This window comes from Lampetra planeri, chromosome 42 (assembly GCF_965212315.1).
Source record: "Lampetra planeri chromosome 42, kcLamPlan1.2.h2, whole genome shotgun sequence".
In the NCBI taxonomy this organism is placed as follows: Eukaryota; Metazoa; Chordata; class Hyperoartia; order Petromyzontiformes; family Petromyzontidae; genus Lampetra; species Lampetra planeri.
The window spans coordinates 9,464,831-9,484,557 of NC_136148.1; the positions used below are offsets into that span (position 1 = coordinate 9,464,831).

General features: G+C 53.1%; 1 protein-coding gene across 1 annotated transcript in view; it reads right to left on the bottom strand.

Annotated features, from left to right (window-relative positions):
- Positions 1–2,301: 2,301 nt before the first annotated feature.
- Positions 2,302–19,727, bottom strand: part of LOC144732389 (uncharacterized) — a 198,591-nt gene continuing 181,165 nt past the window's right edge. Inside the window, exons 6-8 of the mRNA XM_078613899.1 lie at positions 12,893–13,044; positions 11,030–11,086; positions 2,302–10,811 (exon numbers count right to left, since the gene is read on the bottom strand). Of these exons, the coding sequence (XP_078470025.1) occupies positions 10,164–10,811; positions 11,030–11,086; positions 12,893–13,044 (857 nt within the window). The 3' untranslated portion in view covers positions 2,302–10,163. The remainder of the gene's footprint in view (positions 10,812–11,029; positions 11,087–12,892; positions 13,045–19,727) is intronic.

Genomic DNA, 19,727 nt, shown 5'->3' on the forward strand with positions numbered 1-19,727 from the left:
ATAGGCAGCGGCCCTTGGCTCTGTGTGTCCCGGGCTGACCGATACTCGACCGAAGCTTCAGTGGCGAGAAAGAAAACATTAAAAACCACGCTCATCTGCTCTCTCTAGAATGAGAGTAACATCAGTGACATGGCTGACTGGTTATCTTTCATGTTGCCTCTTCTCAAATAACGAGGCTTCACCCCCATGCGTTGGGACAGCCCGGGACGCCGAGCGGGTGTACATCTACAAGAGCTGGCTGCTCTTTGGGATGAATCTTCTCTCTATGGAGGCGAGTGGTCAAGGACCGCATCACTGGCCAAATCTCCCAAGCAGACCTCTTGACGTGAGAGTCGTGGCGATTCAAATTGAGGCTTTCCCAGGGAGAGGCAGAGGGCGACTTTGGCGCGTCCAGAGCAGCGCCTCGCTGCGATTATGGCGAAGCGCAGCTCTGACGCTTGGGTGAAGGAAACCAACTGGAATGACGCACCCTTCTACTTAGCGCGCAACCACAGCACGTGGGCCACACGGCCACGCTCACGGCCGAAGCGTGCTCGCGCTCGTGACAACGATCGGAGAATAACTTGGGATCGACAGCGTGTCTGTGGCAAGATGGACATCTCGAAAGGCAGTGGTTACGGTCGTTGTTTTGCAGGTTGAGGCGAGTCTCGTTCATCCACGCGGGCGGGCGGTGTCGGAACCCAGTGCGCACTGGGTCCCACGGCGATGAAACATCGCAGGTGTCATGAACGATGTCGAGTGATAACTTTTAGCTGAAATGGCAAAACGCCTTTCACCACATTGGGTCGAACCCACATCACGGCCACAATGAACCCACATCCGTAACTTAAAAAACTGCTTTAAAAAAGGATGGTATTTCAAGTTTCCCAACGATGTAACAATCATATGCTGGAAATAACCGCGATGCCAACATGGCTCCCCTCCGTTATTATACTCGTGTCAACCGCGTCACACCCTCACTCAACTCCTGCCCCACCAAGCCAGGCTCCCATTCATCGCCCGTCGCTGCCTCTCGCCGCTAATTCCCACTTTGCAGAGCCATTGAACACGAGGGGACCCCGCGTGGTGTTGATGGGGAGCGAGAAGGGCTCCACAGCAACTCGGCAACCTGCAGTCAAAGCACAAGTGGCCGAATTCCACGAGGCAGAGGGCGGCATCTTAACCCCCCCGACCCACAGCCACCCACCCCACCCCACCCAAGTTCATTATTCACCACTGAGGCCGAACGTGCTTCTTAAACTGGTTTGGGCTAAGAGCTGGGCTCAGCCCCAACCCCCTGACCAAGCCGAGCCTCTCTCGTGGGGTGGCAATGGGGAGGTGTTGGCTTGACGAACTTGGAGCGATGGGGGAGGGGGGGGATTAAGAACGGAATCGCGAGCCTTCTCATTATGCACACTTGCGTATGCGCGCGTGCGTTCTCACTAATGACACAAACACAACGGGGCAGGCGCGCGCACACACACAACACACACACAATAGCCCTTTAGTAGCTGCATGGTAGAGGGGGCACGGGGAAATCCGTGGTACGAGGTCACAGGTAATGTAAGCACACGCACACGGACACAGGGCGACACGCGTGCCCTCAACACCCCCACACACTCAACCCCCCCCCCCCCCCCATGAATCCCCAGCCCGGACTCCCAAGACCCCCGGGGTCCCCACGCCGCCCCCCCCCACCCCCACTCAATCCCAATAACAGCACTCGGAGGTGGGGGGGGTCCTGCATTATGAGCTGTAAGCTCGGGCAGGTGGTCACTTCAACGCGTGTGTGCACTCTCCACTCTCGCTCCCTGGCCGACAATTGTCTTGCATTTAGGTTCAGCCTTGAACATTTATTGTTGTTTGTTAAACACTAGAATTGCTTTTGTGTCGTTAACGGCACAACCGCGCGAGCGTTCAAGCCGGGTCTGCTCGCCGGCGGCGTGAAGCCGCTTCCCGTTCTGCGCGCCCCTGGCGAGGGAGCCCGCGGCGACCCCACAGAGCCGCCTCCAAGAGCGGTAACACTCCCACCACCATCACCACTACCACCACTAACTACTACACGCGTCTGTGGTGTTTCTCACAGCGCACTCATTCCATTATTCCTGGAGTGAATCTTTTTCAAAAAGTGTAAAATGGAAGTGCTGCATACGTGGAACCAATGCATTGCGACAGCCCCAAACGCTTTAACACCCCCCCTCTTTGACTCCCTCCCCCGACTCCCTCCGCCGTCCTTGACTCCCTCCGCCCCCGCTTCCCCCTCCCCCCGAACATGAACCCTGCCCAGTCCCCCCACCCTCCTCCCAGCCCATTCCGCCCTCGCCACCGCACTCCCCATCGCCGACCCCATCCGCCCTCTTTCTGCACCCCACCACCCCCGGGACCCTAGCGAATAGAGATTAGTGCATAGGATAGAGAGTCCCTGGCTCCGGAACACCGCCTCTGCTCCATTAAACTGGCCTCGCGTAAATCGGCGCATTGCGAGGCGCGCACAGGCGCGGACTCTCGCTCAGCCCAGACTCTTCGTGCGCTTCGAGGGAGGCCGCATTGGGGGGGGGGGCTGCTTTGTGCTCCGATACGATGGACCGCTGGGCCCAGGGAAGGGCGAAACCCCCAACCTCCGTGACTCCCAAAACTCCCGAGCACCCCACCCAGCTCCAGCGGCTGGGTGTCCGAATAGTCACAGCGCTCACCAACCAGCCGGGTTTTTGTGAGCGTCGCCACTTCACAGCGCCGTGAGATGACGACGCTAAACGCCCCCCCGCCCTCTGCAGGCGGCAGTCGTTTGCAAGTGGGAGAATCGCGTCGCAAAAGTGAGTGGCCACGAAACGCCCAACTCGAAAACGATTCCCCATCCGTGATGTCGGAAGGTGGCGCCAATAACGAGCGACCCAAGGCCATTAACAACAGCTCTCAATGCTGTGGGGGCTGGGGGGGTCACGGTTCAGGAGGCGAGATGACTTCTGCAAGGCGGATGCACGCTGTCCAGGGTCCTATATCGTCGTTCTGGCACAGTATAAATCCGTGTCAATGAGGACAGGTGTTAGATTGCCTTGGCTAGTGCGAGCGCCTTGCTGCCAATGTGGCTCGTTGCATTTTATTTTCGGTTAAATAAGCATCGTCTTACTTGTTGGTTCTTTCGGTAAAGTCACGTAGAAAGAAAATAAATTAAATAATAGAATACGACGTTTCATCATCAGGTACGAATGAATGAGAAAACTAGGGTTTTCTAATTCATTCGTACCTGATGATGATTGCTTGTGTTGCAATCGAAACGTCGCTTTCTATTATTTAATTTATTTTCTTTCTACGTGACTTTACCGAAATAACCAAAAAGTAATTCCTGCAGTCACGAAAGCTCCAAATCAAGCATCGTCTTCCCAAAAAATACATTACGTTTCAACCGGGCCTTCAAGATAAATAAATTCAGTCAGTTAAATGAGCAGCGACCAATGTGACCTCCTCCACGAGCCGGATTACGGGCTACTGAAGAATCCAACAGCGGTCCAGTCACACGTGACCACGAGCGGGGACAGTCGCACGCGCGCACTCGTGGACGTGCACGCGCGCGCGCAGCGTTACGCACACAGACAGCGCACGCGCGCGCGCTCGCTCGCCTGCAGGACGCACAAACAGTCGTATTTACAGACACGCTCAGGCAAAAAGCTCGCGCGTAAGCTCATTGAAGCGTCGCCCACTGACATCAACATGCACCCCCCCCCCGGGTTCAGTCGCGCGGCTCAACACGAGGGCAGCGCGGGATGGATAGCGATGAGAAGTCTCCAGGCTCCGACCGTGGCCGAGGAGCCCACGACGCTCGAACGCGGCTGCTCTGTGGCCGCTGGCGGCGACGGGAGCAGCGTACCCCCCCCCCCCCCCGGGTGGCGGAGGAACGCGCACTTTGGCTACTTGCCAGCACGCGGTAGCGCCGCGTAATGTCGAAAACTAATGATTATGGTAAATTCATAAATGTGGGAGTGTCTTTATCGCAGTAATGTTAACATACATTTTAAAATATTGCCTTTCATATGAATAATTAATTGCAAGTTGGGAGAAAAAGAAACCACGAAGCAGAATGTGAATAACCCACGGCTGAGATAGAAAGTACTAAAACTAGGAAACCTTTGGTCAAAACCATTTAGTTAGAGACGGCGTAAAGACGCTCTAAGACCAGGGTTTGTATCCCAGTGGCTCTGGCGATTGCCCTGGGTCAGCGGGAGCACGATGCACACACCACAAGTGGATATTCTGCCATCGGCCGTGTGAAGTGAGATTATATACGTGGGTGAGTAATGCAACGGCGGGGTTTGACAGCGTTGGTCACGTGAGCTCACGTTGAGCTAATGATGCATGTTGAACAGTGAAACTTAACTGCAGCTACCGGTACCCCCCTCCGCCCCTCACAAGGGTCCAGGTCTCCAGGTCTAGCGGTCGCCTCCAACGCCGAGCGGTGGTTTGAGACCGAAAGCTCGGCGGCGGCGTTGCAAGGTGAGTCCTGGAGCCGGAGCCATTGACGGGGAGAGGCTCTCGGGACGGTCGATCGAGCTCACGACTGTCACCTCCATCGACTCTTCCTTCAACGTCTCCCCCACGGTTTAAACGCGGGATCGGCCACCACGGGGACACGGCCGCGCAGGAGCCGGTGATCCACGGGACGCCGGCTGCATTTGGAAGTGTTCACCCGACTGCACACACGTGCTGCCCTTGCTCCAGTAATACATGTTTCAAGCATTGCGGATTTCGTTTTGTAAATGGGTTTTTTTACTCACATCCTGTCCTCATTAATTGGCATTTTAAATGATTGACTTGCTCATTGCCGCACGATCAGATTCCTCACGTCTATGGACAGACTGTCGTTATATTTTTGTTGTCGGTATGAATAACCCACAACTGACAGCGATACTCAGCAGTGCTGCGTTTGCAGCAGGGATGCAACGATTCGGTCCACGTTCATTCGTACGCAGATTTGTACACACACCAAAGCGTCGCGTAAGAATCGATGATTTGCAATTCATGGCAATTGTACTGCGTGCGAATGTTTTGTGGGAACCGTGTGGCCAATATATATCCTATAATCACGATAGCAAATAGGTATTGATTTTTAAAAATATTATTATAGACCCCGAATGTTAACCCTCAATATCGTGGAGGGCGGTACATCACGACATCCCGAGATTGCGGCCCAATCTTGTCCAATGCGAACCGACTGGTTCCAATGGCAACAGGGAGACACTTCTGGATGCAAACGCAGCGCCGCGTTCAACCGCAGCACTCCGACATGCGGGGAGACGGTGAGGGGGGTCACGGGGGAGGGGGCACGGGGGGAGGGGTCACGGGGGAGGGGCACGGGGGGAGGGGGCACGCACCGGCGAAGCAGCGAGGAGCGCAACGAAAAGCGAGCGCCTCAGGTCGCGGAGGTTTTTGTGAGGGGCCCGTTAGGCAGTGGGCGGCGCAAAAAAAGTTGTTCATCTTTGGAGCATCGCGATCCCTTTCCCTACAGCCGCGGCGTTTGCGTGGTCCCCCCACACGCACACACACGACCAGAGACCCCCCCCCCCCACAACAAGCAAACGCCTCTCTGGCTCATAGCACCTGGGCACAGTCTCTATGGCTTTTGTCGTCAGGCAGCTGCGAACCTTTTAATGACGCGTCTCTGAGCGAGTGCACTTGAGCAGCGTGTTGCTCGACAAGAGAATCGGGTGCTCAATGACTAGGACCGGGGTTTGACGGGAGCATAATAAGCAAAATCTTCAATCCAGTTTAAATATTTATCCCCATAAAACACAAAAGACAAGGTTCGGGATGTGCTATCGTTGTTGATTGCGGATACAATAAAAAAGGAGTTTGTTTCACGAAGAAACAAATAAAGTAACGCTTTAGTCCATCAGAGCACGAAGCTCGGTGGACAAACGCTGCTGGCGTGAGAACGTTGGCCCAGCAGAGGCATAACCAATATCTACTGTGCATCATCCGCTACTTATACGCGTCTCAATTGTTTTAAAAGAACAGTGTTTATACATTTACATAAACAAGAGCTTTAAAAATTAAGCGTCTCGTTTGCTTGCTCGATCGAGCGATGGGACACAGTGCGCCCCATCGCCCTCTTGGTGTGCCAGAGCCACCGATGGGCAAGTCCCGTGGCTGGGAGGGGGGTGGGTGCCAATCTCTCCATCGGGCGACTCCGGCCGACTTCTGAAACGTAGAACTCACGGTTATCGACCCTGGAGCGACGATTACCCGGGTTCGACCCCCGGCAATGGCACCGTGCATCAACTTGCCAGCACGCCGTCTAAAGCGACGGACCTTCTGCTACGTTTTTAAGCCGCGTCTCAAAATAAGAGAGTTGCCTCTGTGCACTGGTCACGCAGCCAACTTGCCAGTTCGCGATCAGCGCCGCATCCGAGCGTAGCCCAAACCCCTCTCCCCAGAACCCCCCCGACCAGTCGTGCCGCCTCGCTCCCAACCACCACGCTCACGCCACCTTCCCCGGAGCCTTGCAGCGGCGGCGGCGGCATCGTTCGTCAGAAAGCAGCGTAGCGGGAGCTGTGGGCTGCGTCCGTGCAGCTGCCCGACTACGGCTCGGCCCCAAGGTTCGCAGCACCTGCCCTGTCCCACTCCAACCAGCGGTGCCCGCCCTGGTCACGTGATCGCCGGGGGGGGGGGGGGAGACGTTTTGCCAAAACCGCTTCGGATGGAGCCTGCTCAAGGAATCTCCGGTAACGTTTAAAAACTGACGGCTTACAATGTGTCGTGCTCATTACATTTGGGTTATTAAAATGGGGAGTTATTCACACGAATCACAACAGTGAGTCAGGGTTTGTACTACAATAGCATGGCATAAAACATTACCCTTCTTGATGACTCAGAAATGTATAAACGATTTCTGATTATAAAGGTTTCTGAATCAATCTCAATGATGGATACATTTCCCTATTTATAAATCAAAACCAATGAAAGTCAGCGAACAACGTTCGCGAATGGATCGTATCTCCGTCAGTCGTGAGAACGTCAATCATCGTTTCTATTTCGGGAGCAGATTCAATCGAAGGGAGGAAGATACGTCTCCCGAGGAACGCCTGTGCGTGCGCACAGGTAGCGAGCGGCGGTCACGCGTCGCTCCCCCTCCCAGGACGATGCCGCGTGGTGACCCCCAGCGTGGGAACCCGATCACGAGGGGGAGCAGCACCACGGGGGCCGGGCCTCCGCGAGGAGTCATATCTTGTCGCTACGTCTACCCAATGTGCCCTTCCCACGACCCTTTTCTTCGTCATTTATTTTCATTTTCCAACAACAACTAAAATAATAAGAAACTTTGTTTTCGTCTGTTCTGCATTTTCAGTTCCGTTACAAAACCCTGCGCTTCATTCCAGGGGCATTCATCAACGACAACAACAACAACGACAACAACAGTAATATAACTTGTGTTTTGTTTCACATATTCCTTTTCCCACGAACAAAGACCAACGAGAAAGTGTCGCATCGGGATCTTGCCTGCTGCTATATCACACGTGCCCTGCACACCCCCCCCCCCCGCTGCTACCTTCAATCCCCTGCTGTGCAAATGCCCCAAGATGGGGGAAACGCCTTTCCGGATGCAAATGCAGGCGACGTGTTCTGAGGCCTCTGGGTCGAGTTTGCTCCCTAACCGTCGTCCCGCTCCGCAGAGGACCAATCGTGTGAGGCGGCATTCTGTTTCAACTCTTTAGGAACCTTGCCGGTAACGTGCGACCGGCTTACAGCCGGCTGTGTGATCGGAAAAAAAAATCGCCAGATTTCCACTCGGGTTTGCCTTCATCGCCGGTGGGTTACGCTGAACAGCCAAAGTGAGATGTCTCCTTCGTTGGTCGTGCAAACGCAGCGCAAGGTTAGAGAGGAAAAGTCACCTAAGCTGCTTTACGCAAAGGGCCGCAGGATTCTCGCAAGGCTCTCAAATGTCGCACGGCATTCACCGACGGATTTAAATGCGTGTGTCCGTGACATTCGGATCAACGGCGTAAGCCCTCGCTCATGGAAACCTGGTTGCCTCCGTGGCGTTACGGACGTGTTCACGCAGTCCGACGAATGCCGTTTAACGCTCGGCGACGAGCGGCGTGGCCGTGCACCAAGGCTGCGTGCACTGCGGGGTGTGAAACGCGAGAAAGTCCCCTCCGGCAAGAGCAACCAAAAAAAAAACCCCACAGAGATGCTTAGATCCACCATCAACTCCTCCAGGTCACACAACCGCTTTCTCGAGTGTCTGGCCACCACCTGTCAAAATCGGGGCTATCGCACAGATCGCTTATCGCACACCGAGATCCAGCTATCGTACAAAAACGGCGTTTCCGGCTACTGCTGCCACGTATCAGGTTGCGACACCGCATGTCAAATTCCAGAGGCCACCTGTCCGACTAAAAGTCTCTCACCGCTCAAATGAGAGTGGTGGATACTCATTCATGCTAGTTCCCCGAGCCATTGGTAGAAGTTCCAAATTGCCGTGGCAGATGCCAGCCTTTACACAGATTGAACCACCGCCGACCTTACACAATGAGGTATTTACTTTATCGACGCCCAGAAGGCCGATGAGCCGAGTTATCATCCACTGACCAGAATTTCAACTCAAACCTCTTCCGATTTTGAAATGAATATCAATAGCAGACGAACATACCTCTGCCCACCAGGATTAAATGTAAAATGTATTGCAGATTCCAAGTGCTTCCAAAGGTTGAGCACGGAAGGCTTACCTTACAAAGCCAAACGCTAACCTTAACTTGATTGCCAACGTGCAGTAGCCAGGACTCGACATGTGGGGACCAGAGTTCAACAGGTAATGGTGCAATCAGGTCACTGTTTTGCCGCTGAGACGCCGGGGTTCGGTTCAGGACTCTTGCGCTTGTCCACCCGCTAGAGGCCAGCCCCACAGAGGAGAGCAGTGGAAGCTGCGTGATTCACGCTCTTGGCTCTGGAAGCGTCGCCATTGCCGCGGTGCGACAACATAGCCAAACTGACATCGCCGGAGCGGAACACCGGGAATGCCTCCCAGTTGTTGTCCCTGTGGTGTCTCTGTCGGCCTGCCCTGTTGTCTGTTCAAAATACAGTGGAGATGGGGACTGTGCCAAACAAGAACTTCCCGTCAGAGTCAAAGTCCAAGAGATTTCAACAACGGCTCGCACGCTCCCCTCGCTTCCGATTAAACCTCTCCTGACACGTCTATCTCAAGCTCCCTCCCTCTCCCCCGCTGCCTCTCTCCCGCTCTCTCCCTCTCCTAATCCTGTGGCTGTCCAGCTGCCTCGGCCTTTCTCTTTCACCCCTTCTCCCCACACACACAAACACACACAAAAAAACACCCCGAGCCCAGAGCTTTCCCCCCAGATTTACGTTCCCGTCACTCTCGTCACAACACGCCGGGCGAGGCTGCTGCCTCCACACTGAAATGCCCGAGCGCGCGCCGCCCTAGCGGGGGGAGGGGGGGATAGAAAGGGGAGGGGGGGAGGACTGGTGGGTGGGGGGGAGGCGGAACGGACCGGGGGAAGAAGGGAGGCGGGTGGTCGACAAAAGGCGGGAGCACACATTTCTTTGTTTCACAAGAGAGCTCGTGTTTGACACTGAACGCCGCCGCAGTGGCGCCCGCCTCCACCCGTCCCTTGCTCCCCCCCCCACCACCAGCCCACGGTGTACAAAAAAATATTCACGTTCTCTCTTGCCCCCCCCACCTCACCCAAATCCCTCTCCCCCTTTCGCCTTCCTGCAGAGCAGACAAGACATTAAGGAGTAGACAAATAGAAAGTGGGTCACTGGCAGATTCAGCCAGCCAGATACGTGCACACGAGTAAACTCGCGTAAGCACTTAAGAAGATAAAATAAAAGGAACCAAAGAGGGGGGGGGGGAAATAGGACACGTGAGATATGATTCCATAAGGGCTTGTCTTCTCAGACACAGAAACACTGACAGACGACGCAGACAGACGGACGCATGGCTGACTGGTCCCGTGGCCAAGCGGGCAAACGGAGAAAAGAAATAATAATAACAAAACACGAAACTTAACATCGACAAAAAGGAACACACGCAACGAAAAAAAATAACAAAAGCCGCATTATCATATATATATTTTTTCTTTTTATGTTTTCCGTAAGTGCTGGGGGAGGCGGTGGGCATTGATTTCTCTCGTTTTGTTTGAAGGGGCCACGGGTGAACCCCTCGCCCGCCGTCAGACGCCCTTGCCGGGCTTCCTGTCCGTGAGCAGCCCCGCGATGCCAACGTCCCCGTGCGGCGCAAACAGCGCCGACCCAGGCCCCGCGGCCGGGAACGCGGCGCCCACCACCTCGCTGTACGTGGGCGGCGGCCCCTCCATGCGGCCGCCGTGGCCCCCGTAGCTGGCGGCCGACACCCCCGAGTGGCTGCTGGGCGGGCACGGCCCGGCGCCGCCGACGCCCCCGACGCCGAGCGCGGAGCAGGGCGGCGGCGCCACGTAGTAGTCGCTGTCGTAGACGGTGCGGTTGGGCGGCGCGCGCACCGACTCGCGGTTGATCTCCTGCTGCTGCTCGGGCGGCCGCAGCTGCAGGGTGCACGGGCCCTGGTATGGGGGGGGCTCCTCGCCGTCCGACAGCGAGATGCTGGGCGGCAGGTCGATCTCCACCTGGCTGTACGGGTAGAGCGGCTGGTGGGGCGGCCGGCGGAAGGGGTCGCGCGGAGCTCCGCCGCCGCTCCCCGCCATCGCCGAGTGCTGCGGCTGGTGGTGGTGGTGCTGGTGGTGGTGGTGCAGCTGGTGATGCTGCTGCTGCAGCTGGTGATGCTGCTGGTGCTGCGACGGCCTGCAGGCTGCGATGCTGTCCCTCGATTGGGACGAGTACATCAGCTGCGTGAGCACGTGCGGACAGATCAGACTTGTACAATGAGCCTTTACGTCACTGCAATATTTAGCTTTGGTTTGCCGCGTCACTCGACGAACGACGAGGGTATTATACTTTTACGACGGTAAATTGCTGCAACATCAGGAGGACAGCACAAGGCTCGCGGGGCCTCACGGCAATGGCGCGAACGCTGCTGGCGAGGAAACGTCTGGAGGGACTTTACCTGTGAAGTGCTTTGTTGTCTGGGCACGGGGCTTTCTGAGGGACACAGACTCCGTCCCTGTAAATGCACACAGGAGAGATGCTGACTGGTGTTCTATTCGACGCTTTTAATTCAATATTTATTCCCGGCGGCATGTTTGTCATCGAAGCACCATAAAGGCATGAACCCCGAGGCAGCCGTGCGGCTCAGAGGGCTCATAATGGCCGTGGCCACGGATGTGAAGAAGCAACAACTGATGCCAAGGTTCAAGCAGATTGTCGTGTATATGGGGTTTGATGTTCCCAGCACGGTCACGGACGACAGCACTAAACACCCAAGGTAAAACTCTGGCTTCAGATTTAACGTGGCCAGACTCGGCAGTCAAGAGAGCTTCTTCGTCATTCTGGAACAGAGCGTCACCGCTTCACATCTGCGTGCTGGCGCCACGGTGGCTAGGAGATGTTAACTACCTCACCTGGTACACAGGAGGTCGTGGGTTTGATCCCGACCCTGCCGCCTGCTGCTGTATATTTGAAGTTTGTGTGTCTCTCTCTCATCATCATCATCATCACAGTGGCTAGGAGATGTTAACTACCTCACCTGGTACACAGGAGGTCGTGGGTTTGATTCCGACCCTGCCGCCTGCTGCTGTATATTTGGAGTTTGCATGTCTCTCTCTCTCTCTCTTCCCGTGATCCCATGGATTTTTTCCGAGTCTTCCGGTTTTTCCCTCCACATTTAGAATTAACACCGCGCGTTTAGGGTATGTGGCTGCTATAAATGTCCACGTGATGAGCCACTTCGTTGAGCTATCATTTGTGGTAGCCAAGTCGATTCTGAAAAAGACCTAGACAGCTCAGTGCGCCTTACCTGGTAAAATAAAAAATACAAAGTTTAGTTTATATAGTTTAATTGTTTGATTTATTAATTAGGGTAATAAAGGATGGCCACACACAGGCCTGTAGCGAAGGGCCAGACTCGTGCAGCACCGTTCCCTCGCGAGGTATGAGGCTTCACTTCATCGAGGGAATTCTGTAAAGGATATTTATTACTGCCACTTTATTCCTTAATCGCAATTAATTATTGGGCAAGTAGCCGGTGGTAAAACCCTCATAGCGCTCTCGCTTCTTGGTGTAAAACAACGACCCCAGAATCATACCTGAATTAATACATTTAATTAAAGGCTACCACTTAATTACATACATAGATACAAAATAAAGATAATTATAAAATGGTAAAATGACACTCGTATAATAAATATTTCTATCGTTGAATAAACACTGATTGACTCTCAATATTTTTTCAGGAGGTCCTACTTGGAATTTCTGGTCACTTTCTAATGAGAGAATGTTGCACCGTGGAAGGAAACCTGAGCGCCAAGATTAATCTGTCACACACACAGAGCAGAGGAACACTTAATCTCCACATATACCGGTGAGCTGCCTACTTGCTTTACTGCCTTGTACAAGCAACACTTATGATCGCTCTACGGATGGGTGACTCGTGCCAGTGATCTCAGCATGATGCATCATCAAGCCCACCATCAACCGAGTCCACAGAGAGCATCACCATGCCCAACCACTCCTGTACACATCATAAATGGCTGACAACACGATTGAGCAGGAGAGCGGCACGCGGGCAAGTGGGCAACAGGGCAAGTGAGTGGGGGGGATAGTGGGTGAGCGGGCAGGTGGCAAAGCAGCGCGTAGGCAAAGCCAGCGGCGAAGGGGCAAGTAAGCGAGCGAGTCGGCGAGTATGGGCGAGCTTGCATGCGGGCAAGTGAACCGCTGGGCAAATGGCAGGCGGCGGGGTGGGCAAGCGACCGAGTGAACGATCGAGCGAGCGAGCGTGCGGGCAACAAGATGCATGGGCGAGTGGGCGTACCGTGCAGGGGTGGTCCCTGCGCCTCCTGTGCATGTGTCGTCCCATGAAGGAGGACGAGGAGATCTTGTAGTGATTGAGGATGCAGGTGATGACCAGCACCATCACCACGGCGACCGACACGATCACGAGGATCTGCACAAACTCGACTCCAGCTGCACGCACAGAAACACGGCAACAAGAGACCCCCGCTCTGTTAGCCGTCGTCAGCCAAGGGCGGCTTCGGTTTGCGAGAGCCTACGGCCGACGTGGCGCACAAGGGCACGGCTAGAGCAGTAACCGAGCAAGCCCGGCTGCCTTTATCTCTGCGTTGGTCATGCGTTGCTCACACCACATGAGGTACTCATCTCGGGACAGAAACCAGGTACAGACGCAAATTTCCACGAATGTTGTGCATGGCCAACGTTCAAAAATGGGCTGCCAGACAGCGGTGGAAGTGAGAAAAGTACGACGCCATTGCTCCTTGCACACGCACACACAGACACTCACGGGAGGTAGACATACAAGGAATGATGCATATGCCTTAATCGGCACAAGACCATCATCGAACCAAAATGTGCAATCGTCAGCAAGTACCATTCTAATGTGCACATTCTTCTCAGTGTCTGTAACGGAGCCAGCAGTGCTTGTTTCACACAAGCCAGCACCCATGTGCACTTTATTTACACTTAGACGTGTGCCAGGCATCTCCGCCATGGAACTCCCTCGCTTCCACGCACGCGCGCACACACACACGCACGCACACGCGTAGACACGCACGCGGCGGGGAGCAATGCTCTGGGAACACCAATGTATGCGCAACACAAACATAAAATCCATTTTTTACTAGACACGAATTTGTGGTCGTGCTGTTGTTAGCAAGCGCCTATTAAGTCAGCTAGTACACACGACGGGATGGTCTGGCCAGGTCTGACCTTATCCAGTTTGTGTCTCCACCTCGACTGGTACGGATTGCCGGCGGAGCCTACCTAGTGGAGGCCCAGGACAGGTTCACAACACCACTTGCCACTGGTAGTGCACATTACAGCTAACGATTGATGCTGGTGGCAGGGATTATGCACGCACACACACGCACAAAGATTCCCCGTATAGCCTTAACAGACTGTTTGGCCAAGTGCTGTTAGCGAGCACCTATGAAGACCGGAAAGGCACCCAAGGGGGTGGGTTGCCAGCACCACGCCCGACCGCCTTTGTCTCCTCAGTGGCGATGTTTACACACCGCACCAGGTAATCATTTGAAGCTGAGTCGACCTAGGGGAAGCCTAGGACCGGTTCAGATAATCGTCACTGGTGTTGGCCATGAGTGGGAATCGAACCCAGGTCGCCGGGTTCATAACGCAGCGCGCTAACCGCTGCACTATCGCTCCCCACACGCACACACACACGTACACACGTACACACACGTACACACACACGTACACACCCGCTCCCCCCCTACAGGAAGCATGGCAGTGGGAGGTGGTGTCCCAGCGATGCGTCTCCCGGTGCCTCGGCACACGTGCTTACAATTCGCTCTCGACATCTCCGCTGACTATTTCCACCCGGCCGTCCACGCCGCCCCGATGTCTCTGGTTAGCGGTTAGCCCATTTAGTGCTCCGCTCGGAGGAGCCCAGTCACGGTAACAACTTCCCACGTGGCTGAGGCTCGCTGCTGCCGGCAGTGTGCGTCCATGGGTGCAGCAACCTCAAGCTACGGGGAAAATCTGAAGCAACTGCCACAGCACGTGGTGTCTGCTGCCAGAGGTGAAAATCCCAAGGGTCCGTAATAAAGAGGGAGCTTTTTGTTGGGTTTAGATTGCATAAAAATAGATATTGTGTCGTTAAACCCACAGCCACCCGACAACACAGCCAATGAGTAAGGTTTATTCACGTAAACAAAACGTGTCCATTAGTTATCGCTTCAACACACACCGGTGAGTTGGAGAGTAACCCCACAACGTTAACAATTCGAGTGCTGTGACGTTTTGCCGGTGATTACACAAATAACAACCAGCAGCATTGGGCGATTAGCTAGAATTGTGAAGAAGTTATCCCATGTCATTCTTAAATAGAGGGGAGTGAAGGTGATGTCATCACTGTGAGCCTATCGGAGGGGGGTTGAGGGTGTCTCCTACTCACAGAGCAATGGGGCAGCACTCACTGGGAGCTCTGATTGGTATCCTCGAAACTGTGAATATTCCACATTGCTATGGCAGAGATCAGTCTATAGGAACAACCACTGCTAACTTTGCAGAGACGATAGCAGAGGGATTAGAGGCTGATCTCATCTCCATCCAGGCTTTGGGCTTGCAACCATACAATTCTGAGTACAGCACTTAAACCACGAGCACCCAGCCATGAACAGTACCACTGTATTTGAGTGTCTATCCTTGTTTATGCTTAGCATAACTCCTCTGACGTAGAAAGCACGTTTGGCTGAACATTGCAGAGAGAGTGGTAACAATAATGAAGGGGCATGTTTGCTACACGGCGCACTGAATTATGACAGAACGTTGCAAACTTAACAGAGAGCATGCATCTTATGCGTGGCTCTGTCCACAATGAACTCCGAGACTCAAGGGATGTCATTCATCATCAACGTGCCTGCAATACCGTGTATAGCCACTTCAAGTGCGACACAGCAAAGAGTTGTGTAATGTCTCTTTGCATTGAAGATTAGCCTCTCGCAGAACTTGTTACAGTTCTCTTTATAGTTATTCCAGGTAACTCTTATGCATAACACCAAACAAGCTCAACTATTTATCTTGGGATGGATCACGTGGTAGTTTATGCCAAAATTCTTGTCATTAACCCTCCACCACCCGGCAAGATTGCCACATTTAAACCAAACATGTCAACGTTGAAGTCACGTGACTGATGGGGCCAGCGGTGGGTGGGGGGCTGAATGGGCAGTGGTCGCGGGCCGTGGCGGCTCTGCGCGATGCCGGCTCTAGGGGGCATCACGGTCACACCGCAACAACGCCAGCGCCACACGCTCGCACCCTCTCCACTCGCGTTTGTCGGGGTCAAACCCATTGACAGCGAGCGGGGCAGCGTTCAAGCCGCCGCCGCTCACGAGCCAACGTGGCCGAGTCGCGCCGCTCGGCCGGGCGAGCCGGCAGCGCGCTCACCTCCAGCGGCGGCCCCGCAGCCGGCATTGGAAATTTACGACACGCGGCCGCTACTACTCTCGCGACGACCGCTGTCGACTCGCCGCAGTGAGTCTCCTCGCTGCATTGAGCAGGAGGAGCGCGTTCAAACCCTGATGAGGATTCGAAGTCGCGACTTTCCCAATTTGAGACGAGCGCTCTTGAAGTCGTGAGAGAAATATCGAACGGCGGGCGGCAGAGGTGCGCACGTGCCCTGCTCGTTCCGTACAGGGCCCCTCCACGAACGTTCTCCGTGTGAAAGACGAGATACTCCCTACAAGCGCTACTCTAGTCCTACACACGTGCCCAAGCATCACACCACGCGGCACAAGTCAATTCCCAATGAGACCACAACTTCTCAAATGGGCCATCGCTTTCACGTCCCTTCCCCCAATGCTTTCCGAGTATGCTGCTCTGGCCATCACGTCATAAGGCAAAGAATCCTTTCCGAATCCTCGCACGGCAGCGCACGCCGCCTCCCGGAGAAGGACCTGCGGACGAGCTAACGAGACTTTTTCGAATTTAAGAAAAATCTATTTTCAGCCTCGCAGAGGTATACAAAGACAGCAGCCGTTCAAGCAAACACACAGAGATATACAGATTCTTGCTTGGCTGCAGATACTGTTGGGGAAAGCGTTGTTAGCAAGCACCGACTAAGGCCGGTATAGCAATGGAAGCGGTACAGCACCGTGCACGCCTACCCACCTTTGTTTCCCCAGTGCAAATGATCACAGACTGCACCGAGTACTTATACAACAGGAAACCCAGGATTAGTTCCATCTCCAATCGTCAACGGTGTTGAATATCATCAAAAGGAATCAAACCTGGTGATCTGAGATTATAGCAGAGCGTGCATAACCTCTACATTCACCACTTATTCCGCACACACATACACACGACGTGGATGAATAAACTGTCCACATTTAGAATTAACATGCATTTACAGTATTTGGCTGATGTAAATTTCCACATGATGAGTCACTTTGTTGAGCTATCATTTGTGATAGCCAGGTTGCTTCTGAAAAATAACTATATAGCTAGGTGGGCCTTCCCGGGTTACAAAAAAAATAGTCATCATAGGAATACTGCGGTGCGCCTCGACCGTAAAGATACGCGCCATCCGCTTCACGGTGGACGTTGTGAATCATGTGGCGTCATTCGCAAGATGCTCATTGTGTGTCATGGTCCAAACAAAAAAAAATACCGAGCAAATAACTCCATTAAAATAAACATAGCGCTCTTTGTCACGTGGCAGTAACCCTCCTGAACAAGTCACGAGGCCCCTGGGTAATACCAGAGGCATAACAACAACAATGCAAATAAAAAGCTGCATCAATAACAAGTGGAACACTTGCATCCAGCAGTGCATAGCGAATGGAAGATGATCGCCACGGATTAAGTGCAAAACATCTTCTACTTGTGTGCCTGGAAGACAAAACGTTCCCCAATTTCCTGCCGGCCACAGCCACCGTGAGGGAGCACGCAAAGACTTGACACATACACAACAAGCGACCGATGCACCCGAACTCCCCGAGTTTCAAAATCCCCTTGAAGGGTGGTCCGCTGCAGCTTACCACACCATGCCTCCAAGGTTAAAATACTGAGTACTGCTCTGTCGGGACAGACAGGTCCCTGTCAGGGGAATGTGGACTTTGCACGGCTGGCTCAGGACTGCAAAGTGCTGCCCGAGGGAGGGTGCACACTGTACATCAAACTAAACTTTTTTTTTATTTTACCAGGTATGGCCCACTCAGTTACGTGGTTCTTTTTCAGAAGTGACCTGGTCACAAAGGATGGCTCAACGAAGTGGCTCATCGTGTGGAAATGTATAGCAGCCAAAGACTCGAAACGCATGATGTTGATTCTAAATGTGGAGGGGAAAACCGAATGACCCGGGGGAAAATCCATGCAACCACAGGGAGAACATGCAAACTCCAAATATACAGGCATCAGGGTCGGGACTGAACCAAACTTACGACACATGCACCAAATGGTGTCCGAATCATTTACGATGGAAATGAAATGTTCATTATATAATTAGGCTGATGTGAGTGGAAGAAAATGTACATATGTTACATATATAAACATGTGCATATGTACTGTTCGCCTTTTGGCATTCTCTGGTCTAACACTGGTGGTGAGACAAGGCTATAAAGAAGGCTGCTGTCTCTGGTGTAGGCCAACCAGTCTCACAGACAATGCGTGCGTAATCATCAGAGCCATGTTTGTTTGCATGTTTTGCCATGAGTAGTGTGAAGTGTGGTTAATGCAGACTTGTTGCCGCGCAATATCTGTGTCTATTTGGCGTTTGAACATCTTAACACCTCCTTTTTGTTGCAACAAAGGTGTAACATATATTCTTAGTTTTTCATCATCTTGGAAACTGGTAAAAGAAGGTCCCATAGACGAAACAGAACATGAGAAAGGTAAAATGTAAAAATAGAACCTAATAACTATCAATGCTTGAAGTGATTCGCACACCTCCCTTCAACTCGCTAGGGGGATGAATCACCGAGCGACACCTTGGGGCGTCACGGAGACATCCATGTATTGATTCTAGATTTGAAGCTTTCGTGACTGCAAGGAATCATATTCTTAGGTTTTTTTGGTAAAGTCACGTAGGTAAAACATCAAAATTAATGAAAATAAAAAAACGTCGTTTTACCTACGTGACTTTACCGAAAAAACCTAAGAATATGAATCCATGTATTGATCACAAATGATTTAGAAGCTCAAGAAACATTCGCCAAATCACGCCTCAAAGAGTTGACTTTTTCAATTGAGCGTTGTACGAAATATGTTCGTGAGGCACCTGCAAGCCAATAGAGGCCGCTATATTCACTACAACGTTTAAAACATATATTCCTCAATCGCATCACAAACCCGAATCACTACAATGCATTTAATCGTAAGTAAGGCAAATCGTTACACCCATAATACCTATTCCTACCGGGATACCTGCCTACCGATGTCCTTCCACATCAGTCTATCTGTAGATTTACTAATTTTAGTTTAACACGTAGGCTTTCGCGACCAATATTATTAATAATCAACGTTTTCGGGTTTAGATCGCGTTATTTATAAATGTGTCGTAACCCTCCTTTTACTCATCCTGAATAAAAGATGAGCGTGATCCAGCAGCGTGGAGACGTCGGGATGGTGGATCACAGAAACGTTGCGCAACGCCCTTGCCATGAGCATCGAGGAGCCGTGCCCTGGCTCGCTGCGAGACAGCGGTACAGCCAACACGTGGACTCCACCTGTTCCGTCTGTACGGGGTAGAGTGTTTCCCCCTCGCACGCGCGGGTTTTCTCCGGGCGCTTACGTTTCCTCCCACATGTAAACACTCATCACTAATTGACCGACAACACCTTCATATATAGAGGACCGCTGAGCTTGGAAAATTGTTGACGCCGGCTCAGCGCACGGCTGCCTTCCCGCTTGCCTGTAGTTCCTGCTGACGCCCCGAGTCGTTCTCTCCCTTCGAGATCAAACGGAAAACCGCGCGGTGGCAGCGTTACAAGATTTAATTAACATTGTTGATTTACCCACGAACAAAACGTCTTAAAAACGTGGATTCCGTGAGTGATGGGCTCAGTGGAACAGCACCGCCAAGCCGGGATTGTGGAACCCACAAAACGAGAGGGGCTACAACAGCACACAGAGGTATCCACTCCCACGTTACTCCGCACCTCCGATTAAGCACATTG